Source organism: Dendropsophus ebraccatus, chromosome 10 (genome assembly GCF_027789765.1).
Source record: "Dendropsophus ebraccatus isolate aDenEbr1 chromosome 10, aDenEbr1.pat, whole genome shotgun sequence".
Taxonomy (NCBI): Eukaryota; Metazoa; Chordata; class Amphibia; order Anura; family Hylidae; genus Dendropsophus; species Dendropsophus ebraccatus.
The window spans coordinates 94487159-94513951 of NC_091463.1; the positions used below are offsets into that span (position 1 = coordinate 94487159).

At 45.2% G+C, this 26793-nt stretch overlaps 2 protein-coding genes across 2 annotated transcripts; both read right to left on the reverse strand.

The window, feature by feature from the left end:
• Positions 1–1412: 1412 nt before the first annotated feature.
• On the reverse strand, positions 1413–2420 carry LOC138766587 (olfactory receptor 1L4-like). Its single transcript, XM_069944178.1, has one exon. The coding sequence runs from the start codon at positions 2418–2420 to the stop codon at positions 1413–1415; it is 1008 nt and encodes a 335-aa protein (XP_069800279.1).
• Positions 2421–24904: 22484 nt separating this feature from the next.
• LOC138766588 (olfactory receptor 1f45-like) lies at positions 24905–25834 on the reverse strand. Its single transcript, XM_069944179.1, has one exon. The coding sequence runs from the start codon at positions 25832–25834 to the stop codon at positions 24905–24907; it is 930 nt and encodes a 309-aa protein (XP_069800280.1).
• Positions 25835–26793: the final 959 nt, after the last annotated feature.

Consider the following 26793-nt stretch of genomic DNA (forward strand, 5'->3'; position numbering starts at 1 on the left):
ACGCACGCTACGGTATATTATATGTTTATATATTTATTTTTATATGTTTTATTTATATAATGGGATGGGGGGTGATTTCAACTTTTATTGGGGGAGGGGTTTTGGGGTAGTGTGTTAGTGATTTTAACTTTTTTTTAATGCATTTTAAGTCCCTTTGGGTACATTCATTACTTTTATTATTCACACTGATCATTGCTATGCCATAGGCCTAGCATTGATCAGCGTTATCGGCGCTATGCAGGCTCACTGACCAGAGCGCCGATCGGACCGCATGGAGGCAGGTGAGAGACCTCCGGCTGTCCGTTTTAACGATCGGGATCCCCGCAGTCACACTGCGGGGGTCCCGCTCGGTAAGTGACAGGGGACTCCCCCTGTCACTTACACGTAAACGCGAGGCCGCAGCGTTTATGGAGTTAATGTCACGCTGCAGCGCGATCGCTGCAGCGCGTCATTAATGGTGAGGTGCCGGCTGCTGATTGCAGCCGGCCCCCACCTGCTATGAAGCGCGCTCAGCTCCGGAGCGCGCTTCATAGCTCAAGACATACCGGTACGTCCTAGGTCGTCTAGGGGTTAAGGAACATAGATAACATGTCAGTTTTACCATAGGACAAACAGTGTAAACACGAAATCCCCTAAAGTGATTTTTTTGTGGTTTCACAGCATATTTTATGGAAAAGTTAAGTCTGTCATTGCAACGTACAATTGGTGTCGCAAAATTTAAGAGCTCATATGTGTCTGTAGGTTAAAAAGTGGTTGGGCAAATCAACACAGAGGAGGATAATAACAAAGGAATATGAGTAAGCTGGAGGGATGAAGAGAGAAATAGCAACTGAAGTTTACCATAAATGAATAGTAGAAAAGAAAGGAGCCAGCTTACCCTCTCCACTGCGCCTCCTAGCACCGGCTCTCACTTCAACAGGTGCTACTTGTAATCCAACAAACAAATGAGTCCAGCTTCGGAGTGGTTGCAAATGGATTTATTGAAGGCCTCCGTCCCTGTACACACATTGCAGCATGCCCCCAACAAGACGCCTACGCGTTTCAGCTGCTAGCTGCAGCCTTAATCATGGCTATACCCCATAGGGCAAAGCTGCACTAAATAGCTGCTTAGGCGGCAGTGCACGTCATCAGTACCACCCGTCGCCTCACTGAGGACGGCTGCACATGACACCTGCCGACTAATGAATGAGGTCACCCGTGAAGTAACAGACTGTGTAGTTAATAACATCATACTTAATAAAATAAAATAGGATGGACATAGAATATTCAGTGATATGTATATTTGTTTGCGCCTGGAATAATTTCGCTAGAGCACATGCATTTAGCTTTCAGTACATGGTCAACCTGCAATAGGAAAGCATATACAACCGCGTATAGAAATAAGAAGCCTCGTCTATGCACGTTCACAGGAATTACCCAGGGCCACTGTCAAACTTCATCTTCATCATGACAAATTCCTGCGGCTCCCAGATTGAGGATCTACCAAAATTTTTCAACTTGAAGCTTATAGTAAGACTCTTTACAGCAGATTTCACCTGCTTGTTCCTCAGGCTGTATATAAAAGGGTTAAGCATGGGGATAAAAAGAGAAATCACTATACTGATCACCCTGTCATTGGCTGGAGAGTAGATGGAGCTTGGGCGAAAATACATAAATAAGATTGTACTGTAGTAAATGATGACAATGGTGAGGTGAGAGGAGCACGTAGAGAAGGTTTTCCATCTTCCTTTTGAGGTCTGTAGCTTCAGTACGGCTCTTATGATCAGTATGTAGGACACCAAGATGAAGAACAATGGACCAAGGATTATGATGCCACATTCGATGAACACTCCTATTTGCTCAAGGTTGGAAGGCACTGAACAGGACAACAACATTACCACAGGTAAGTCACAGAAGAAGTGAGGTATAACCCACTTACAGAGAGCCTGAGAAGAGGTCATGATTGCGTACAGAGCTGAGTGAAGGCTCACAATGACCCATGAAGAGGCCACCAGGCAGATACATGTCTTCCTACTCATGATGCTTAAGTAACGCAACGGATGACAGACTGCAGAGTATCGATCAAAGGCCATTATTGCCAGAAGAAAACTGTCCATGTTACCGACTGCCAGGAGGAAGAAGAGCTGCAGGAAGCAGCCGTGGAAGGAGATGTAGGTGTTTCCGGAGATGAGACCATACAAGGCCCGTGGAATGGTAATAGATGTCAAAAAAAGATCTACAAATGCCAGATTCCCCACCAGGACATACATGGGGGTATGAAGTTGAGGTTGTGATATGATAAGCATGGAAATGGAGAAGTTTCCTACAATGCAGATGATGTAAGCTCCCATGAAGATGGAGAAGAGAGGAAGAAGAAGGTCAGGCATGTCAGAGAAGCCCAGTAATATAAACCCATGATGTGTCTCATTCTTTACCTCCATTATATGTGTGATAAAACTATGGAAGGGTAAGGTAAAATGTGTCTTCTCTTACACGTTCAGCTATGAAAACATAACATAGCAAGTCATAGAAGACCACATGTCCTGTTATATGGCCCCATCAGTGCTCCTCACAGACTAGTCACATAGACCCACTCCCTGGTGAGGCTCACAATCTTGCTCAAGCATCAACATATCAGGACCAGTTTCATAGAAGGCCAGTAACCCTACCAGTATGTTTAAGTACAGTGGAAAGAAACATTGTAGTATGGATAGAGTACATGAGCCTGGGGGACATTACATGGAATAGCCTACACTTTCTCCAAACCTGAACCCCTTTGTTTCACTGTAGCGTAAACTTTTTATGTTTTCCATAAATTTCACCCGCAAGCCAAACTTTTTGTGAGTAGTGCACATACATATCCAGTTCTGCAGAGTGTAGCAGTATATGGAATCCTCTGTACTCTTTTATAGGCAGGATAGTCACTCACCGGTCATTGGTGTCACTGATGGTCCATCTGTGACCTATGAAATCTCTAATTTCTTCAGAAATGTTAAATTTGGCTGCCTAAAGCCCCATTTGTTTTTCAGAATATCTTCATAAGTCACTTTACAAAAGCAATGATTAGTTATATTTCAAGCACATTGAACAACCAGACATCTAGTTACCGCTTCTGATCATCTTTGGAGTCAGTATTTGTGGTGCAGCATTTGGTTTATCGTAAAAAAACACACGAAATCCTGACGTGTTTCAGGCAGAACATCTGGCATCACATTTGTGTGAATGGACTCGTCTTATAGAAACATACAGGACACCAGAGGATTTCCCTATTGACCATCTGTGTCCAATTCTTAACCAAGTGGGATCAATAAAGCAACTGTAGGAATCCATGGAGGATCCATTTCCCACAGCACCCAATTACAGGAGCTCATTTACAGAGGGAAAACATCATTATTCCAGAAAGAATTAATGACATGAGACATCGATGTGCAATTGTAGAATATTCTTTATAGAATTCTTCAATTAGACAAAGTGACCGGATAAACCCTTAGATCATTACTACTTAGTTCCCAAAGTGCCAATACTCCAGCAGTGCCAATGCTCCTGTTATAGGGCAGTAATGTTGACCACTGTGGCTATAGTGTATGGTCCATCATTAGAGATGAGCAAGTAGTGAAATATTCGAAAGCTCAAAATTTGATTCAAACAGACCGAAATTTCCTGCACCCCTTTAAATTACATTGCCAATGACAACCACAGATGACATAGGCAAGGGGGAAATAAAACTGCACCCACCTCTAACTGTCAGTGTGTGTGATATGGTCAGACATGATGATCCTACACATAAAGGGGTGTGGATCTCATGGAAACCATGTAAAAATTTAATTTGAGGCCCTTGAGTGAGGTGACCCCTCCAAAAAACCTTGGAGGTAGTGACAAATTATTACCAATACAATCTTCCTAAGAGGCCCTGGAATTTGAAGGTGCAAACTTCTAATCCTTTAAAGAGTATCTATCTAGGAGAGATTTGATTTTTGTAATCCAGTCATAAAAAAGTTTGAGATGCATAATACTCTGATCCTCGTAAAACTGCAAGATCCTGATCCAAAGGTTAAATTGGAAAATTTTGCCCCACACCCTGATGGAGACCCTCCTATTAATTGTGCATTAAGGCCTGGTGGTGACCCTCTGAAATTTTTTTGGAGGTACTGGAGAACTAATAACAATACAGTCTTCCTAAGAGTTCCTGGAATTTTATTGTGCAAACTTTCAATCCTTTAAAGAGTATCTATCTAGGAGAGGGCAAGTGTGGGAGCCCTGGCAAACCGGGGTACGTTTAAAAAAGCGCTGAACCACCAAGTTGAAAAGAGGACCCAGGCATGACACTTGTTGAAGTTCGAGATGGAGGAGAGGTCAGTGTTGCAGAACTGGGAGACAGCACTCCAACATATACCTGTTTTTGAGGTGATTTTAGTTTAAAAAAAATGGACATAAAAATTTTAATTGAATTTGAAATTAAATATTAAAAAACCACCAACTACTACCGCCACTACCACCTCTACTGCCTCTACCAACCAGATTGATCCTGCCTGCTAAACAGTGACTACTTCCACCTAAAGGCAAGAAAATGAGCACTCCTGACATGGAGGAGAAGTGACGAAAAATAAGTCTGGCAGCTCTGGCAAACTGGGATATCTTTAATTTTTGGAAGCCAGTTTTAAAATGGTTCGAGATGGACAATACTCTGATCCTCGTCAAACAGCAAGATTCTGATACTAAGGTGAAATGGAAACATTTTGCCCCACACCCTGATGCAGTTGTGCATGAGAGGCTGGTAGTGACCCTCATTCTTGGAGATAATGACGAAGTAATAACAGTACAGTCTTCGTAAGAGGTCCTGGAATTTGAATGATCACACTTTTAATTCCTTAAAGAGTATCTACCAAGTTTGCCTGGTAGCTATGGCAAACCAGGGTACGTTCAATAAAGTGCTAAACAACCAAGTTAAAGAAGGACCCCAGCATTTAGTTTGAATCAAGTCATTTAAATTATTAAAGCAGCTTAGTTTTCACAGCGAATGATTCAATTATACACTATTCATACACTAAATTCTGATGTGTTTTTTATTTAGCCTAGCGGCACTAGTATCAGCCATAGGTGTGATGTGCAGCACTCTGTTTCTTCCCTGAACCGCATTTTGTTTCTCTCTTTTCTCCGTGTTTTGCACTCCTCCTGGTGAGACCCACATGACCGCAATTAGCAGGAGACACCTGAGTGCACATGGTTTTAATCCCTCCTGTTTTTTCCCATTCTGTTTGCTGCAGCTATGGTGAGTGTAATACCTTATCCAGACTTGTGCTGCTTGGGGGCGACCTTCTCCGCCGGCGGTGCTGGCCGGGTTCTGGTGTGGTGTTTTTGGGTCTGGTCCTGTGGCATGGGGGTCGCAGGGCCGTCCCATGGCCCCCGTTCCCTGGCTGTGCACGCCTGCGGGGTTGGTGGCCACTGACTGGCACGGTGTGGACTTAGTGTTGGGACCCATGTGTATCAGATACCGGCACGAGGTACATGGGGCAGTATGGCTTGATCAATTCATACACTAAATTCTGATGTGTTTTTTATTTAGCCTAGCGGCACTAGTATCAGCCATAGGTGTGAGGTGCAGCACTCTGTTTCTTCCCTGAACCGAATGATTCAATTATACTTCTGCTGAAACCAGGACATGGCTTCTATTTTGAAAATTTTTTGCATTGCAGTAATAGTTTTGCGCTTTGCACTTCCTGTCACCAATATTGAATCGAGGTCGCCCAAGAAGCACATAGAAATACAGCCCATAAATTCCTATGCTTGGGTGAGATGGAATTCCCAGATTGATGTGCCGCTGGATACCAATGCCAAAGTTTCCTTTGTCAAACAAGTTGTTCTTCAGCAGTTCATATTCTCTGACCTTAAGGACTTTCTGAAGAAGTTCTTTTGCATTACCTCCCCGAACTGTACAGTGAACTGCAATGTTTTCATTTCTCCTGATGCCAAAAGACCTGACTGTTTCCAAACTGGCACATAGTGCCATAAACTGTCCTGCGACATTTTTTAAAAGCAACATAAATTTTAAGAACCCTGGCCTACACAGTTGAATTAAAAAAACTTTGGCATATGGCAGCAGGCAATATGTAAGAGAGGTAAATTTTTTGACAACCTGGAACCTAGTGCCATAAACTGTCCTGCGACAATTTTTAGGCGCTTGAGGTGAGCCCCCCCAAAATTACATGTGAGGCCCTTGAAGTGAGCTCTCCAGAAATCAATTTTAAGGCCATTGAGGTAAGCCCTTCAAAAGTTTATTTTTAGGCCCTTGAGGTGAGACCTTGAGGTGATGGAATGCCTGGGAAATTGACAACTAATGGGACAAGGTGAAGGGGCAGATGCAGGCGAGGAGAAGCTGAAGGTGAAGGAGCAGATGTGCAAGTGTCATGGCTGGTGGACTGCACTGCAGTCAGTGCACAAAACAGGGGAAGAGGCAGTGGTGGCACCCACTGGTGCAGGTTCTTGTCTGTTTGCTCTTTCCAACTTAGTCCATTGCTTGGCTTCCAAGTGCTGCCGTATGCTGGTGCTGGTCAGGTTGCTTTTTTCAGAGCACCTTCTCAACTTCAAATGGCACAATGTGCAAACCACGCTTAATTTGTGGTCCCCGCACGTGTTAAAATATTTCCACACCGTAGAACAAGCCCTCGATGGGGGAGCTTTGTGCTAGGGGCTGTGGCCCTGCTGGCTCTGGCCGGTCTTCTCTGTATGGATTGTCCTCTGCCTCTGGCCACCCCACTACCTCTTCCTGCCTTTTGCAGTGCTTGGCATGCCAGGTAGCTCCTGCGATTCTTGCATTATTTGCAAGGAGCCTAATTCAAGAAAAGGACCTGAGAAGAGCTCCTGGGAGTGGGCAAGGGTGGAATCACTCGATTTGTAACATTGCACTGGTTGGGAGGAAGGAAGGTCAGAGTGAGGTTCCTGCAGTCCAGACATATGGCTATCGACGAGACTGGACTGTGTGGATGATCCATTTGACCACCTACTCCCGCTGCTCTGGCATCAACAGCGGTGTACCCTGCCCCGTCCTGCTTAAAGGGGTAGTGCGGCGCTAAGAAATTATTCACTAAATAACACATGTTATGTATGTTAATCGCCCCCTTCCCCGTGTTTCCCCACCCCCGCACGTGGACCCGGAAGTGTAGTGTATCATACATACCTGACGCACATCGTCCCCGTCCCCGATCTTCTGACAACGACGTAATCTTCGGGAGGCCGGCCGAATCGCTGCAGCCATCCCTGATGCCGGCCCCCTCAGCCGCGATTGACTGGCCGACCTCCCGAAGATTACATCTTTGACAGAAGATCGAGGACAGAGACAACGTGCGTCAGGTATGTATGGTACACTACACTTCTGGGTCCACGTGCGGGGGTTGGGGAACACGGGGAAGGGGGCGATTCACATACATAACATACATTACAAAGTTATATAACTTTGTAATGTGTGTTATTTTGTGAATAATTTCTTTAACTGGCCAATGAAGCCAGGGATACTGGATCAGCGCAATTCTGGCTGCCCCTCAGCAGCAGACATTGTTTTCATGCCTGTCCGAGGCTTGTGCCTGCACCAGCATTTCCCTGCCCTGTCCTTGTCCTAATTCCTTTTCCTCTACAGTACATTTATTATATACAGTTCTGAAAGTACATTCCCACCGATTCGTTAAAGACATTTGCGAAAGAACAAAATGTCAGCTGCACATGCTGTTTGAAGCGTCACTGGGCGGGAGAAAGGGATTAACCATAATTCCTACTGGCCGTCCAGTCAGCTGCATGCCCCTCTGTGATGTCGGCACCTCCCCCTTTACCCTCTATATAAGGCGGTTTGTTAATGGAGGTGGCCAGTCGGCTGTGTGTGGAGGAGAGAGCAGGATGGCAGCAGGCAGTTAGAGCAGAGTAGGGAAAGACTAACAGAGCTATATAGGGACAGAGAGGAGTGGAATGGCGGAAATTGGATGATTGACTAACTTTTTTAAATTGTGATTTTTGACACATGCTTTAACAAATTTGCTCTTCTGTAATAGTCCCAGTATTGCAGCTAGAATAGTTTTTGCTGTTTCAATGAAATTCGTTAAGATTGACGAAAAATTTCCGAAGCTTGCAAAACAAATTTCCCCCTGCTTTGCTGCTGGTTAACTTACCTTCTGGTCTTCTCCCCGTCTTTTTCTCTTCAGCGGCTGAGCAGCGACACTGATTCCGCTGCTGAGTGGCTAAAATGATGCTGGAGCCTTTTCATCTTAGCCAATAATCGGCTGCAGCAGTGTGCCGGCTGCAACTACTGATTCACAGGCTCCATCTTTGACGAGGCAGATGACATCCTCACTTAACCTCTTATGTGGTAGACTGTAAGCAGCCTCTTCCAAGATGCTGCCTACTGTAAGGTGCAGAACACCTTTTACAATGATGGGTGTTCTGCTCCTGCCTTTTTTTTGTGTTTTTCCCTTTTGTTTTATTGAATAAAATGGTCAAGGAGGGATGTGGGAGTGTTCTTTCTTTAATAAAAGAGTCTTCTCAATTGTGTTGTGTTTTATTTTTATGTCAGGCTTAGTGGTGGAAGCTGTCTGATAGTCGGTATCAATTACTAAGTCTGGGCATAGTGTTAGCTGGTATAAATGGCTAACATTAACCCCCCACACACACACAATATTACACCAGTACTCACCGCACCAGGGGTACTGAGAAGAGCCAGGTACCAGTAGTCCTGGAGCATCAAAATTGGTGCTCCTGGACTGGGAGGCAGCAGGCTGGTATTATTAAGCTGGGGAGGGCCAAAAAAAAGACCCTTCCCATTCTGGTACTACTAGGCTGCTGCTTGGTTTTTAAACCTGGTTGGTTATGGAAATAGGGGAAACCTTATACATTTTTTTCAAAATTATTTATTTAAATAAAATGCATAGGGTTGCCCCTATTTCCATAACCAGCCAAGTTTAAAAAGCAAACTGGGGCAGCCTAGTAGTACAAGGTTGAGAAGGGCCATATTTTTTGGCCCTCCCCAGTCTAATACCAGCCTGCTACTGCCCAGTCCAGGAGCACCAGGATGCTCCAGGAGTACTGGTGTAGTGTCCCACTACTGGTGTTGCACTAAGTTTTATTACAGCTGCGTAAAGTATCTCTGTTGGGTAACACACAAAGGGGATAAAGGAGATGTTATTATGTGTTTTCCTCTCTAGGTGTCACTCTCTTTCTTGTTGTATGTTATGTATTTAGCACATCTAAAGGTATAATGGGTTAATTGTTGTTTATCACATTTTCTGTTCTGTCCATTTACAGGTGCAGGTGCTTTACCTCACTTGGCATCCACACTTAACCCTTTGTGTGCCAGACTGAATAATGTGGCCCCAGGGGGATAAAAGATGCTACACAATGGGACCTAAGGAGGGTAAGTTTAACCTCCCCAACAGAGCATAGGTGGTTAAGTGGGGATGGTATGCATCTCCACTTAACCCCCCAGAGGGCCAAAGTATAGATTTTTTAGGTTCAGGTTCAGTCCAGGTACCCAAATCATATTTTTTTTTTTCTGGTTTGGCCTAACTCTTTGAACCCAAGTAGCCAAGGGTACGCTCATCGCTACAAATGATGTTTTATGTAGATTTATGTGCTTCGGCCATAAAAATAAATAAATGTACAACTATGTGTTAAATCATAAAACACTGGGTAAAACTGAGTGTGACAGGCTTGTCAATATTATCAAAGAGTAAATGAACAACCAGTTCAAGGTATTTTCCGGCATATAAGGCGACTGGGCGTATAAGACGACCCCTGACTTTTAAGATTGTCAGGGGTTCGCCTTGTATGCCGGAAAATGTTAACCCCTGCCTGACTGCAGCCCTGCTGCAGTCAGGCAGCGGTTAACTGCAGCTAAATTGAAATCAAACAAACATTTAACTCACCTTGGGCCGTTCCCGGCATCGGCACGCATCCCGTACTGCACCGGAGACGGAGATCCCTGAACCTCTCCCGGGCAGGCGAGCATCTCATCGGAGAGGCTTGGAGACGCTCGGCTGCCGGGAGAGCTTCTGGAGAATGAGAGAGGCTTCGTGAACTTCCGTCGCCTCTCTCATTCTCCCGAAGCTCCCGGCAGCTCCTTTTTTTCATTTAGAAGTCTGTATGCTGTTTGCCCATTCTATATAGTAAACGGTGGCCTGTCTGTCCATTCGCTGTTCATCTTGCTTTGGTAATCAGAAGGTTTACATCTCTCTCCATGTTCCCCTTATTTCTCAAAAAAAAAACAAAAACCCAACAACAATTGTACAAATGGTTCAAATGGTAATTTTGGGCAATTTGCAATTTTATTCATTTTTTTCCTAATAAGAATGATAATGTCCTGTGGCCACCAAATCGGAGGAGAAGTCTGGCGAAAATGATGTTTCAGCAGGCAGGGGGAAACATAATAAACAATACCTACTTACCTCTCCCCATACTTCTGTGAGCCTCATCAGAGGCTCTGGGACCCCGCTGGAACTCATTTTCCCCCAAATTCTGATATCGCCACAACTTGGGGAGGGAAATTACCTGAGCCGACTTATGGATTGCCTGCTCAGCTAATCAGTGACTGGAGCGTTGTCAGCTTGAAGCTTGCGGTGAAACTCTTTACAGCGGATTTCACCCCCTTGTTCCTCAGGCTGTATAGAAAAGGGTTAAGCATGGGAATAAAAAGACAAGACACTAAATTGATCACCCAGTCATAGGCTGACGAGGAGGCGGAGGTTGGGCCAGAATAAATAAAAAAGGTTGTACTGTAGTAAATGAGGACAATGGTGAGGTGAGAGGAGCACGTAGAGAAGGTTTTCCATCTACCTTTTGAGGTCTGTAGCTTCAGTACGGCTCTTATGATTAATATGTAGGACACCAAGATGAAGAACACTGGGCCAAGGATTATGATGCTGGTTTCAATGACCATTCCCATTTCAAGGTCAGAAGGCACTGAACAGGATAATGACAATATCACAGGACAGTCACAGAAGAAGTGAGGTATAACAAACTTACAGAGACCCAGAGAGGAGGATATGACCGCGTACAGAGCTGAGTGAAGGCTCACAATGACCCATGAAGAGGCCACCAGGCAGATACATGTCTTCCCACTCATGATGCTTAAGTAACGCAATGGATGACAGACTGCAGAGTATCGATCAAAGGCCATGATTGCCAGAAGGAAACTGTCCATGTTACCGACTGCCACAAAGAAGAAAAGCTGCAGGAAGCAACCATGGAAGGAGATGTAGGTGTTTCCGGAGATGAGACCATACAAGGCCCGTGGAATGGTAATAGATGTCAAGCAAATATCTACAAATGCCAGATTCCCCACCAGGACATACATGGGGGTATGAAGTTGAGTTTGTAATATGATAAGTATAAGAATGGAGAGGTTTCCTACAATGCAGATGATGTACGCTCCCATGAAGACAGAAAAGAGAGGAAGAAGAAGGTCAGGCATATCAGAGAAGCCCAGAAATATGAACCCATGATGTGTCTCATTCTTCACCTCCATTATAAGCGCGATAAAACAATAGAAGGCTACGGTACAGTACCTCTTCTCTTACGTGTTCAGCTATGAAAACATAACATAACAAATCATAGTCAGTGGAAGACTACACGTATCAGAGGGCACTGGGATATCAGCTAATGTCCCAGTATTCATATGTCCCCAGCATACCCATCATTGCTGATCACAGACTATAACCGCTTAGACCCACTTCCTATTGGGGCTAACAACCTCGCTCAAGCATAAACACATGAGGCTAATATCATGTCATATCATCATCGGTTACCTTACTATTACCGTACTAGTATCTTTCAGGAGTGTGGAAAGAAACCCAAAGACGCCCCAAATATCTCATAATATAATGAATGGGAAGGATTTATGTCTGTTCATTACCTACAGGAAGTCTATAAACCTATGGAACAGACACTCTCAATATATACAGCTATCAATCGTTCACATATGCCCATCTAGTGCTGAGCCGTGTAATAGGCTCAATAAAGGATCGCTGATCTAGGAGATTGGTACTCGTATTACGTTATGTATAAAAGCCTCTGCAAAGCCTTCTAGCTCAGAGGGATAAGGGAACGTTAGGGGCCCCTCTCCTTTTGAAGCTTGTGACAGATTACAAGGTTGTGTATTAAAAAAAATTCCCTAGCATAGTACAATATGGATCCTTAAAGGGAATTTGTCACCAAAAAATGTATTGTTTTAATAAAATTTCTCAACATCAATTAACGCTTAACAACGATGTCACATGCTGTTCACAAATCGCCTTATTGACTGCTGAGCCATGGCCACGGCCCTCGGGTCATTAAAGTTCTGGGATAAAGACTTAGGGGGGGATTTATGAAGACCAGCGTACTTGTACATATATCAAGCTCCACCCTTTTTTCGCGGCAGAATTCACTAAAAGAATCTACACCTGACTTGCATCATGATTTGTGCCTGCAAGCAGGCGTAAATCATGATAAATGAGGTGCCGGAGGAGGCCACGCCTCCTCCACGCCTTACCACCCCCAAGCTCCGCCAGCACGCCCATCGGGCGAGCCAGGCGTATGGGAGGCGTACGCCAGGGAGAAGGGGCGAATCTGCACCTTTTCCCTGGCGTACCTTTGATAGATGTCCCCCTTAGTGTACCAGCCTCTACACAGTGACTCAGCTCATTCCATGGGTTTTCTATGAGATTCAGGTCTGGAGAAAATGCATGCCGTTTCATTTGTGGTCCCCCAGTCTCCAGCAGCCGTTCCTTAAAGCGAGTCTGTACCCACAATCTGACCCCCCTAAACTGCTTGTACCTTCAGATAGCTGCTTTAAATGCAAGATCTGTCCTGGGGTCCGGCAGGTGATGCAGTTATTGTCCTAAAAAACAATTTTTAAACTTGCAGCCCCGTGCCCTATGGCCGTGGCCTAAATTTTGTATGCATTAGGCTGGCACAACCTCTCTGTCCCTCCCCGCCCTCCTCATCATTAGGAATGCTCCAGGCAGATTGTCTCCTATTCCTCAGCTGTGTGAATACTGAACATGGGCTGGATTGTTAAGACACCTGTGCAATGTTAACACAGGAGAAAATGTTCCAGTGGCATTCCTAATGAAGAAGAGGGTGGGGAGGAGGGATGGAGAGATGGTGCCAGCCTAATGCATACACAATCTAAGCCACGGCCATAGGGCACGGGGCTGTAAATTGAAAAGTTGTTTTTTAGGACAATAACTGCATCACCTGCCGAATGGACCCCAGGACAGATCTTTGATTAAAGGTATCTGAAGGTACAAGTGGTTGGGGGGGGAGAGGTCAGATTGTGGGTACAGAGTCGCTTTAATGATACGACCTGGATGAGCTGGAGTATTGACATCCATGAAGGTGAAATTACGCATGTGGTGTTCATACAGAGGCACAATCACTAAAGGGGTATTCTGTCTAAAGTAAAATTTAGGAAATCGCCCATTTTTACCTTTCCACGCCCAGGTGACAGAAATGGGACTGCGCCCAGGTGATCGGCTTGAAATTGGAGGAGGGATTGCTTTGCTAGGGACCCGAAAATGATGTAGGAGGACATCAGGGGGGGGCCGCGTGGAAAGGTAAGAATAAGATGCTTGTTGTGTTCTCACCAGGGGCAGCAACATAATAAGAATTTACTTTGGGCAGAATAGCCCTTTAATTATGTTATTCCAGTAGTATGTCACTTTACAAAGTGTAGTCTAGTGTATTGTATTGACTAAACACACCTGTCCACACTGGAACAGTGGCCGATGCACTATACCCAGGTCATTGGTCTCACTCACGGCCCATCTGTGATCTACTATATCCCTCATTTCACAAGAACTATGAATTGTGACTACCATATGTTTACCAGAAGATCTTCAGAAGTCACTTTACAACATGGAGGAAACAGCAATGATGAGTTCTGTATCAAGCATTGAACAACCAGACATCTAGTTACAGCCCCCGATCGTCTTGGGTATCAATATTTGTGGGGCAGCATCTGGTTCATAGCAAACACAACATGGAAACCTGACTTGTTTGATGCAGAACATCCGGCATCACATCTCTGTGAATGGACTTGTCTTATAGAAACATACGGGAACCAGAGGATTTGCCTGTTGACCATCTGTATCCAATTCCAAACCAAGGGTTTATAAAGTTATCGTAGGAATCCATGGAGGATCCATCTCCCACAGCACCCAATTACAGGAGCTCATTTACAGAGCGAAAACATCATTATTCCAGAAAGAATTAATGACATGAGACGTCGATGTGTAATTGTAGAATATTCTTTATAGTTTTCTCTATTAGACAAAGTAATTGGATAATCCCTTAGATGATTAATACTTAGCTACCAATGCTCCAGTGGTGCCAATGCTCCTGTTATAGGGCAGTAATGATGACCACAGTGGAGGTAATATAAGGCCCATCATCCCCTACAAATGCTTTGACCCTTTTGCTAAAAGTGACCAATAAGTTTATTACGTGAAGTGAAGGACAAGAATGGCGAATGTTGGCATCTGAGCAACTGTGACAAAGAACAAAGAGGGATGTGCAGGCGCCAGGGTCAGAACATCTCCAGATGTTCATCAAGTACAGGGATGGGGAACCTTCGGCCCTCCAGCTGTTGCAAAACTACAATTCCCATCATGCCTGGACAGCCAAAGCAAAGCTTTGGCTGTCCAGGCATGATGGGAATTGTAGTTTTGCAACAGCTGAAGGGCCGAAGGTTTCCCATCCCTGATCTAGTATGAACCAAAAGTAACCAAGGAAGGACAATCAGGAATCCAGGTGGCAGGTCATGGGGACATGTGTATGTGTGTGCGATGGGGGTAAGACTATTCTGTCTGGGCTGATCCTACAGAAGAACTACTGTAGAGAAAAGTGATGAAAAAGGTCCTGCGGCTCAGAGGGCCCATGCTGACTCTTGACCACCACAGAAAGTGTCTACTATGGAGCCTGAAACAATGGAAGCAGGTGTCTGGTCTGATTGATCACGTTCTCTTCATGTGGACGGCCATGTGCGTGTGTATCACTTACCTGGGGTAGAGATGGCACCAGGATGCACTATGTGAAAAAGACAAGATGGCGGGGGCAGTGTGATGGGCCATGTTCTGCTGGAGACCTTGTGTCCTGGTATCATGTGGATGTTACTGTGGCACAAACCACCCAACTAAACATTATACAACCATTATGTCCCCTTGTCATGGCAGCAGGAATCCCTAATGGCAGCGGTCAGCAGGATTATGCCTGGGGGCCACAATGCAGATATTGTTCAGTAATAAAGAACATGACAAAGAGATCAAGGTGGTACCTCGTCCTCCAGATTCCCCAGATCGCAATCCGACCATCTGTGAGATGTGCTAGAGAAACGTCTAAGTGACATTGTCATGATGTTAATAAAGTTAACTGTAAAAAAAATAAAAAATAATATACATATATACTGTATATCACTGCCGGATATGACATTCTGCTTCTCTATAAATGTCACTGGTTAGATAAATGCTTAGTGGTAAGGCTAGGTTCACACTGCGTTTTCAGCATCCGTTTAACGGATCCGTTTTTTTTAACGTCCAGAAAAATAGGGTCAGCAACGTTTTTTGGTCCGTTTTGGTCCGCCAAAAAAAACGGATCCGTTTTTTTTTTATAATGGAAGTCAATGGAAAAACGGATGCACACAAATGAATCCGTTTTTTGCAATCCGTTTTTCATGCGTTTTTTTCAAAAAACGGATGCGTTAAACGGATGCTGAAAACGCAGTGTGAACCTAGCCTAACATGTAGTGTGTAGAGGGTCACATGACTGTTACTATGGAGTAATCTGTGGGCTGCACCAGTTTTTCTTACTAGAAAGAGGCCGTCTGCACCAGTATAAAAAAGGTAAGTGGAATCTTAAACGTACTGTATATAAGAAAACTATAAGGCTTCATATTCTGTATGTAATAGGCAAAAACACTACAAACTGAACAACCGCTTTAAAGAGGACCTGTTATCAATCCCCTTGCCAGGTGACAGGCTCACGATCCCCCGCTAGAGCCCCCTATACTTACCTGATCGCATCGGGTCCCGCTCAGTGGCGGATTAAATGTACCCTGGGCCCCGGGCTGTCCACCCAACCTGGCCCCCCCCCCGGTCAATCCGCCCACATTATAATCCACTACTGCCCCCCCCCCCAATGCTGTCCCCAATAAACATGATTTTTGGTCCCTTGCTGCACATAGGATGTCAGGAGAGGAGGGTGCTGATCTTATAGGAGAGGTCACAGCAGCACAGAGGATGTCAGGAGAGGAGGGTGCTGATCTTATAGGAGAGGTCACAGCAGCACAGAGGATGTCAGGAGAGGAGGGTGCAGATCTTATAGGAGAGGTCACAGCAGCACAGAGGATGTCAGGAGAGGAGGGTGCTGATCTTATAGGAGAGGTCACAGCAGCACAGAGGATGTCAGGAGAGGAGGGTGCAGGTCTTATAGGGGAGGTCGCAGGGTCCTAGCAGCACAGAGGATGTCAGGAAAGGAGGGTGCTGATCTTATAGGGGAGGTCACAGCGTCCCAGCAGCACAGAGGATGTCAGGAGAGGAGGGTGCTGATCTTATAGGGGAGGTCACAGCAGCACAGAGGATGTCAGGAGAAGATGGTGCTGATCTTATAGGGGAGGTCACAGCAGCACAGAGGATGTAAGGAGAGGAGGGTGCTAATCCTATAGGAGATGGTCCCCCTCTTCCCCCCTTATAGATGGTCCCCCTCTTCCCCCCCTTATAGCTGGTCCCCCTCTCCCCCCCCCTTATAGATGGTCCCCCTCTTCCCCCCCTTATAGATGGTCCCCCTCTTCCCCCCCTTATAGCTGGTCCCCCTCTCCCCCCCTTATAGATGGTCCCCCTCTTCCCCCCCTTATAGATGGTCCCCTTCTTCCCCCCCTTATAGATGGTCCCCCTCTCCCCCCTTATAGATGGTCCCCCTCTCCCCCCCTTATAGATAGTCCCCCTTTCCCCCCCCCCCCTTATAGATGGTCCCCCTCTTCCCCCCCCTTGTAGCTGGTCCCCCTCTACCTCCCCCTTATAGATGGTCCCCCTTCCCCCCCCCCCCTTATAGCTGGTCCCCTTCCCCCCCCCCTTATAGATGGTCCCCCTCTTCCCCCCCTTATAGATGGTCCCCCTCTTCCCCCCCTTATAGATAGTCCCCTTCTTCCCCCCCCTAATAGATGGTCCCCCTCTTGCCAGCAGGAGGTGTCCCGTCCTATCCCTGGCAGCGCACGCATCAGAGAGCTCCCCGTGCGCCGGAAGTCACAGCCACAGGCGCACGGGGACCTCTCTGATGCGCGCGCTGCCGGGGATAGGACGGGACACCCCTGGTAGCCCTGGTAGAGAGTCAGTGGCGTGGGCCCCCCCGGCCATATTATAATCCGCCACTGGTCTCGCTTCTTGATCCGGTCCGGTGACGGAGATTTCAGCACCAGAAGCCCGACGCACGCGCTCCTGAGATGAGCGTCGGACTCACCATTCTTTCTCTATGGGCATCGGACTCATCTCAGGAGCGTGCGCCGGGCTTCTGGCGCTGAAATCTCCGTCACCCGGCAGGATCAGGTAAATATAAGGGGTTCTAGCGGGGGGTCGGGAGCCTGTCACCCCGGCACGGGGGGTGACAGGTTCCCTTTAAGTGTAGTGTGAATAGGTCTCGACTGTGTACAATGTATACTTGTATAGCATATACTTAGGTAAGCTACATATACTTCATTAGTTTGACTATTAACACCTTAATGACCATTCTGTTTTCTAATCCTGGATAACTCCTTTAAAGGGGTTATCCGGCGCTAAAAAAACATTGTCACTTTCTTCCAGAGACAGCGCCACTCTTGTCTCCAGCTTTGGCGGGGTTTGCTACTCAGTTCCATTGAAGTGAAAGGAGCTTAATTGCAATCCGCACCTGAACTGGAGACAAGAGTCGTGTTGTCTCTGAAAGAAAGTGGCCATATTTTGTAGCACCGGATAACCCCTTTAAGGCCACGTTCACACAAAGTATAAACAAAGGCCGTTGTTGCAGAATTGCAACAACGGCCGCTATTAAGTGAAAAATCAAATAACATTGTTTTCTATGGAATTCCATGTGGCCACACTTAAAACTGACAGGTCAAATTGTGCGGCCGCTATCTATTACAGATCCCACTCAGTGGTGCTCAGTAATTTAACGTATCAGTGATTAAGGGGTCCAATAGTACAATGAACAAAAGAAGAAAGATCACGGCATCTCACCTCCTGCTAAACTTTATTGATGCGGACACCTGAGCACACTAGAGGTGAGGTACCGTGATCTTTCTTCTTTTAATTATTATACTATAATAGAGATACAATATGTTGTCATGGCAACCCAAGGCCTTTATTCGGTCCCCATTAGTGTTAAGCAGACCTGGACGGTAAAGTCAAGGTCTGTGCCCAAATCCACATGTTTGGGTCTGGTGTTCATAGTTGAAAAAAAGTTTGTTGACAGCCTTCTGAGCAGACAAAAAAACAGAAGGTGCAACAGCAACCAACAGGTGCAAGGGCTTACCATATATACTCCTCCCAGCGTACAAACACGGTAAACACCTGCTCTGTAGATATTAAAAAGTGTTGATCTTAGCAAACTATTTGATAGTGTACCATGTCGGCACGTTAAGGCGTCCTCGAGACATGGTCCCTACTCTAGCATTTTCACACTAGCAATGGCCTCTCCTGGGCTGAATAAGCCTACAACTGGGCAGATAGGAGCCAAATGATCTCTTTTATAGCAGCCTTGGGACATGGGTGGAGTGCAAGCCAACAGGAGGTAGCCACACCCCCCACATTCTGCAGAAAAAAGAAAAAATTGCCCGCACATCTATGACTCTGTTCACACTGCAGGTTGCATGCTGCTTGTGGCTAAAGTACAGACAAAAAACCAGAATGTGCAACAGCACTTGTGAGCAGCCAATCGACAAAATTTATTGCAGTGGGCATTTCCACAGGCATCACAGCCAGGCCCGGTTACGTGTCCTGCCGCCATTCTGCTGCTGAATACACGGGTCATGTGCCGTACCTGCGGCTCTATATATAATATAGAAGCTGGAGGCTTAATACGGAGAACGCTGGGGGTACGGGCTTACTTTTCCCCTATCCTGTATAACTAATATGGCCAATAAATTCAAGTGTTGCCGGAGTTAGGCAAAAAGTGCAACCATCGTATTTATTAGCCGTATCACTTATTACTTTAGGCTACGTTCACACATGGCGATAGTTTTGCGTTAATAATGCATTTTTACCATGAATTACCCACTCGCAGTAAAATAGTGTCATGTTTTGCCGTCACTATGTCAACATTTTCTTAAAAAATGTTGCTTACTGCAATTGTGCAATTTGTGTCACAAACACATGATGAACACAAAATGAACGCAATGAACGCCAAGCGTGAACACAGCCCAAGGCAATAACTGCTGTGGTTAATAAATCCACGTGTTGCGTTTATTTTGCGTTAAGCATTTTTTTTGCCACAAATTCTGCATTCATGGTAAAATAGCGCCACTTTTTGGTTAATGCAAGTGCAACAAAAAGTTGTGTTATTTTACCACAATTGTGCAATTTGTGGCAAAATAGCATCAAAATCATAGCAAAAACCTGTGATTAATGCTAAATAAATGCCACGGGTGAACCAGCCTAATCATCCTTTTACACACACAGATTATCTGACAGATTTTTTTATGCCAAAGCAGAATTGGATTTGAAAAGAGGATAAATCTCAGTCTTTCCTTTATGACCTGTTCCATGTTTATAGTCTGTTCCTGGCCTTGGCTTCAAAAATCTGTCAGATAATCTGTCAGATATTTGTGTGTGCAGGGGCGGACACAGACTGCATAGGGCCCCTGTGCAGAAAATTTGCCTTGGCCCCCCATAAGCAAATCATGCCACCATATTCCTGGTTGCCCCCTTACCCACACACTACCCATCCTGGCTGACCCTCATCTGCACACTATAACCATCCTGGCTGACCCCTATCCCCACACACACTACTCATCCTGGCTGTCCCCCATCCCCACACACACCACCCATCCTGGCTGACCCCCATCCCCACACACACCACCCATCCTGGCTGACCCCTATCCCCAAGCACTACCCATCCTGGCTGACCCCTATCCCCACACACTACCCATCTTGGCTGACCCCTATCCCCAAGCACTACCCATCCTGGCTGACCCCTATCCCCACCATCCTAACCATTCTGCATGACCCCCATCCCCACACACAATACCCCACCTGACCTCCAGTGGTCCTCAGGGTCATCAGGATGCCCAATGCCGCGATTGCCAATGTACGTCCACTAGGTGACGTCACTGGTGCGCACGTCCCGAGACAGGGCTGGAGAGTTGTGCTGCTGCGCCTGGCCGTGGCTCACATATCCAATAGACGAGTGCGGTATGTGGTGCAGGCTGCAGCTGTTGGCGGGCGGCAGGGCATCTGATCAGCCGCCTGGTACATGGGTAGACGGACTATACATATAACCTATGCGATGGGGCCCAGAGCAGTTGAGGGGCCCGCTAGGCTGAGGCTCAGAGTCCGAACTTGGAGGGCCCCTCTGTTCGTCTGGGCCCCTGTGCAGCTGAACAGGCTGCAAAAGTGATATGTCTGCCACTGTGTGTGTGTAAAAAGACCCTTATACACTGTACCATCACAGGACAACTGATGATGAAATTGCCACTTGCTGCAACTTTCTTCAGTGTGGAGACAGCTGTGGACGGCAGCAGAGAGGAGTAATTAACGATTTAGAATCAACAATGTTTTTATCATAATCAGCGTCTACACGGAACGATACATCGTACGGAAAAATCGTTTTGCGATCGTTTTGCGAACGCTTAAGCCTATCTCATACATAGGTGAAATCGTTGAAAGACTGTTTACGTGGAACGATCTGCGAATTTTTTGCGAACGATCAACGACGATTTTAGAAGTTGTTGAAAGATCAAAATGAACAATTTCTCTCTCGTCACTTGATCGTTCGCTGCGTTTACACGTACGATTATCGTTCGAATATGACCATTATCGTGCAAATTCGAACGATAAATCGTTCCGTGTAAAACCACCATTAGTGGAAGACAATGGGAGGAGTGATGACAAGGTCCTAGACTCCACATGGACTGAAGCCGATGAGAGTCCAGAGGAAGAGGTGGTGGTCTTACTCATCTTACTCATTTTGGGGCACAGGTATAGTGAGGCATCATGGGGGGCAGTATTGGAAGGATTGCAGTAATCTGTGGGATACCACATACTGGTATTGGGTCAGCATTGGGCATCTTTTTTAAATATTAATAACCTTGCTAAGAGATTACAGAGTAGAATTTTAAAATGTTCACATAACACTAAGCTTCTTAAGGAAATCAACACAGAGGAGGATAACATACTACACAGGAAAATGAAGAAGCTGGAGGGATGGGGCAGAGAGATAGCAACTGATGTTTATTGTACAAACAGAACCATGTAAAAAATAGTAATACATTAATTACCTACATAAATAACAAAAAAAACCTAAATTTTTTGGTGCCTTTAGAAATAATAATAGTGTAATGGTGGAGGAGGCTGATTAACCCCTTAAGGACACAATGGATTTTTGCCTCAAGGACAGAGCAAATTTTCATTTCTGCGTTTTTTTTTGCTTTTTCTTCTTCACCTTCTAAGAGCCTTAGCGCTTTGATTTGATCACCTACAGGGCTTGTTGGGGAGTCATTTGTTGCGTCACAATCTCTATTTTTGTTTGTATTATATTTTGTTAATATTTTTAAAAATATTTTCCTTTTTATCTTTTTTCTCTACTGTATTTACAGAGGACAATCCAATCAGAGATTACCTAATTAGGGATAATGTCAATTATATCTTATCTATTAAATATTTGCAGATGCCACTAAACTGGGTGAAGTAATCACCACAGATGAGAATAATATAATATTACAGCGGAATTTGGGGAAGCTGGAGGCTTGGGAAGAGATACTGTATGTCAAATGATGTTTAATGTGGATAACTATAAAGTTATGTACTTAGGCTATAGAAATAAATGTACAATTATGACCTGAATACTAAAACACTGGGTAAAACTGTTACTGTGAAGGACTTATCAATATTGGTGGACAGTAAACTCATCTATAGTTATCAGTGCCAGGCAGCGTCTGCCAAGGCTAATAAAATAATGGGACTTATTCTTGTGATAGGACGTTGTATTTTTATGGGGCATTTGGCATCTTGCTCATGATGGTTATTTTTCTTCTGAATTAACATAGTAGGTGCTACGGCCACAGGTAGAGTTCGGCCAGGGAAGGGATGGGGTGGACACAGACAAAAAAACCCTGAACTCTTCCCCACCCACTGTCCCTGCCTGCTTGCCACAAACAGTCCTAAGGCACTGCGGACAACCACGGACTATAGTATGGCCACATGTAGTGTGCTCTGTTTTTCTTTCTCTTCTTACACCTTGGTAAAAGTGTCTCACTCTAGTGTCACAGGTTAGGACAGGAGGCCGCTGTACCTTACTCCAACAAATAGATGTCACACTCTCACAGCACAACTGCAGCTAACACTAGGTCTAGCTACACACACACTTCCCTTTTTATAGTAACTACCTCCCTTAAGTTGTTAGTTAGTGCCAGGCAAGACGTGTACATATTTTGTTCCTACAAGCTAGTTACCCAATCACTATGGGTTGCTTGATTAGACCCCTATGGAAATCGGGGGTCTTAACCCTTGCCTACGTTGTTGGTTTACATTCTAAAACAGGACAGTTGACCATCTTAGAGAAAAGGGACGGATAACTCAAGACTTGACCTGCAGTAGAGCACAGAGCCAGAAAGCCGCTCTCTACTGACAGGTGCGCAGCTTAGTAGGAAGGACTCTACCAACCAGATCCACCCAGAGCAGAGACCTGGGACTCGTACTACCCTAGTAGGATGGAAACCTGTGGGGCAGAAGGCAGTTTTGGGTCAGATAACTTGGACTCATCTATAAGTGAGTACGAGGATATTCTTCAACTGGGGCGTAGCTAGGATTAATGGGGCCCCATAGCAAAAAACTGTAAGGGGTCCCCATCCCCTATGCACAACACAAAGCACTCTGTGATGTGGCCAAAAAACAAAATCACTTGTGGCAAGAGGCAGAATCCCTCCTGCAGCCACAAGAGTGACTGGCAGAGCAGAGAGCCAATGGCTTCTTGCTCTGTCAGTACACTGTTTTTAAGTATAAGGGCCCATTAGGGGTCCTTATGGTTAAATACGTGGGTACAGGAGCAGACTACCTTTTGCTTAACCCCTTATGAACTGCAGTGTGTAAGTGACTCAAAGTTCAAAAGACAAGGGGATATTTTTTTTTACAGCTGGTGCACTGATAACCCTTGACCTCTGCAGGGAGCTCAGCACATTTTTCTACTTGATAGGTCAGGTGTTATCAGTGCAGTGATCTCTTTGTCTTCTGCTTATTAACCCTTTTTTGTGTTGCAGTATGTAAGTAAACATTAGGTCACTTACACACTAGAGTACATAAGGGATTCAGTAGAAAGGATGGGTCTTATCTTCTCCCCCGGGCCCCCCTCCTGCATGGGCCCGATAGCAGCTGCCTACCCTGCCTCTATGGTAGCTACACCACTGTTCTTCAACACTAGAAAAAAACACTTCACCACATGCTGGCAGAGTACCTAGTACATTAGGCAAGGGGCCCTCCTATCCGGTCCCTGACACCTGTTACTGTTTCTTAGATCAACTTACCTACTTCACTGTTGGATCATTATTACAGATTTTGAGCACTTTTTGTCATTGTTTACCCTTGATAAGTAAAGTTTGAAAGTTGCTTAAAGTGGGACTCGTCAGAAATGAGTGGGACTAGTCAGAAACCACTGCAAGAGGTCAGGGCAGACAGATAACAAGGAAAGTCAGGAAACCAAACCAAGAATCAGAGAAGCCAGGAAAGATAAACAGAGTAATACAGGGACCAGAGATGCGCAAATCACTGATCTCACAGAAGCAAAGTGCTTCATTTGATCAGCGCTCTGCTCATCAAGCCCACAGCCTTTCAGCACTGCTCCGCTCTCTGCCAGTCCTCCCAGGATGCTGGGAAAAGCTGGATCCAATCCTGGGAAACTTCTCCCAATTTCCCAGGATTGAGTTCAGCTTTTCCCTGGCACAAGGAGTAGAGCGGCAGGGAGCGGAGCAGCACTAAAAAGCTGCAGTCTTGATGAGCAGAGTGCTGATCAAATGAAGCACTTTACTTCTGTGAAATCAGCAGGGATGCTTAGCTGTAAGAGAGAAAACTCAATGCAAACTCAATAGCCATCCAGGGGTTAATACCCTGGAGATTTATATGAGGTCAGGGGTCTTGTACAGAACGTGATTGCACCATCCCCCTAATCACCAATCACAGGCACCTGATAACAACACACCCTGACTGGCAAGGAGACCTGCCAGTCACAAAAACAGCCAAAATAAGCCAAACAAGGTTAATTGTAAAGTTACCATTGGGATCTATGCAGGGAACAGAAAGGGTGTGGCAAGCAATAGGACAGTCTTCAGACAAATGAAAAAACAAGATACGAAACCAAAAAACCTGACTACTGGCGCCGTCAAGATCACACCCCATGAGCTGAGGGTTGCGCTCAAGTCAAGACAAAAGGTTTTTAAGATGAACCTGACTGGTTATTTTATGAACTATGTAATATTTTGGAGTATGTATACTGTTAGCCCATTCTTTATAGCCAAGGGTGGTCTATGAGTCCATCGACAGTTCATCTTGATGAAGGTTTACATCTCTCTCCATGCCCCCCCCCCCCCACTCCGTTTCCCCCCAAAAAACTAAATTACACAAACTTTGTAGAATTTTGTATGAATTATCATTTAGGTCAGTTTGTAATTTTATTAATCTTTCCCTAATTAGACTAACAATGTCCTGCGGCCACCAGATTAAGGATCTACTAACATTTCTTAGCTTGAAGCTTGTTGAAAAACTTTCTTTACAGCAGATTTCACCTCCTTGTTCCTCAGGCTGTATATAAAAGGGTTAAGCATGGGGATAAAAAGACAAAACACTATACTAATTGCCCGGTCATTGGCTGGAGAGTAGATGGAGCTTGGACGAAAATATATAAATAAGATTGTACTATAGTAAATGGTGACAATGGTGAGGTGAGAGGAGCACGTATTGAAGGTTTTCCATCTTCCTTTTGAGGTCTGTAGCTTCAGTACGGCTCTTATGATCAGTATGTAGGACACCAAGATGAAGAACACTGGGCCAAGGATTATGATGCTGTATTCTATGAACACTCCTATTTGCTCAAGGTTAGAAGGCACTGAACAGGACAACAACATTATCACAGGCAAATCACAAAAGTAGTGAGGTATGACCCACTTACAGAAGGCATGAGAAGAGTTCACGACCGTGTACAGAGCTGAGTGAAGGCTTACGATGACCCATGAAGAGGCCACCAGGCAGATACATGTCTTCCTACTCATGATACTTAAGTAACGCAATGGATGACAGATTGCAGAGTATCGATCAAAGGCCATGATTGCCAGAAGGAAACTGTCCATGTTACCGACTGCCAGGAAGAAGAAGAGCTGCAGGAAGCAGCCATGGAAGGAGATGTAGGTGTCTCCAGAGATGAGACCATACAAGGCCCGTGGAATCGTAATAGATGTCAAACAAATATCTACAAATGCCAGAATCCCCATTAGGGCATACATGGGGGTATGAAGTTGAGGTTGTGATATGATAAGCATGGAAATGGAGAAGTTTCCTACAATGCAGATGATGTACGCTGTCATGATGATAGATAAGAGAGCAATACGAATGTCAGGCATGTCAGAGAAGCCCACTAAAATGAACCCATGATGAGTCTCATTCTTCACCTCCATTATACATGTGATAAAACAATGGAGGGGAACGGTGCAATGTCTTTTCTTTTATAATTTAGCTGTGAAAACATAACATAGCAAATTATGGTCATTTGGAAGTCCACACATATCAGAGGGCACTGGGATATCAGATAATGTCTAGTTATACAGCTCCAGTATACCCATCAGTGCTCCTCACAGACTGGCCACATAGACCCATTCCCTGCTGGAGCTCACAATCTTGCTCAAGCATAAACATATTAGGGCCAATTTCAGGAGTGTGGATAAAAACCCAAGGACCCCAAAAATATCTCATAATGGGATAATCGGGATGGATTTATGTTTCTTTCTTGACTTTGCAACGTACAGGATGTCTACAAACCTATGGAGCAGACACTCTTAATATATACAGCGATCATTCTTTTAGGTCTGCCCACCTAATGCTGAGCTGTGTAATAGGCTCAATAAACGATCGCTGATCTAGGAGATTGGCACTCTTATTAGGTTGTGTATAACAGCCTCTACTCTGGTCCAAGATGCTGCCATGTAAATATCAACCGAAAATTCCTACAGATTGCAGAAAGGAAGATGCAGAAATTAGTAGTCTATAAGAGCTCAGAAGAAGCCATGACCCCCCCCCCCCCCAGCAAATCCATCTTTGTCCTCTTTGTCTGCATAATTGGAGGACATGACAGCTGATCTGCTGAGTTCTAGTATGTTTAAGTGGGCTGCCATATTTATCTACAATAAGTTACAAAATTTTTTTTTGTAAGGATGGGCAACTATTCGTAGGGTGGTACCTAGTGAGAGGCGGAGGAAGACACATTTCAGGCTTATCCATAGAGTGATGTATGTGTTCAATATCTCTCCCCATCCTTTAGCCCCAGACAGATTGTTGCCCTGCCCCAAGTGTCAACAAGCTTCCACCGATTTGACGCATGGGACCTGGTCTTGCCAGTATACAGTTCTGGTCTCTACTG

Excerpts from the sequence above, each read along its gene's own strand:
- LOC138766587 (XM_069944178.1), bottom strand. The coding sequence starts at position 2,420 with ATGGAGGTAAAGAATGAGACACATCATGGGTTTATATTACTGGGCTTC.
- LOC138766588 (XM_069944179.1), bottom strand. The coding sequence starts at position 25,834 with ATGGAGGTGAAGAATGAGACTCATCATGGGTTCATTTTAGTGGGCTTC.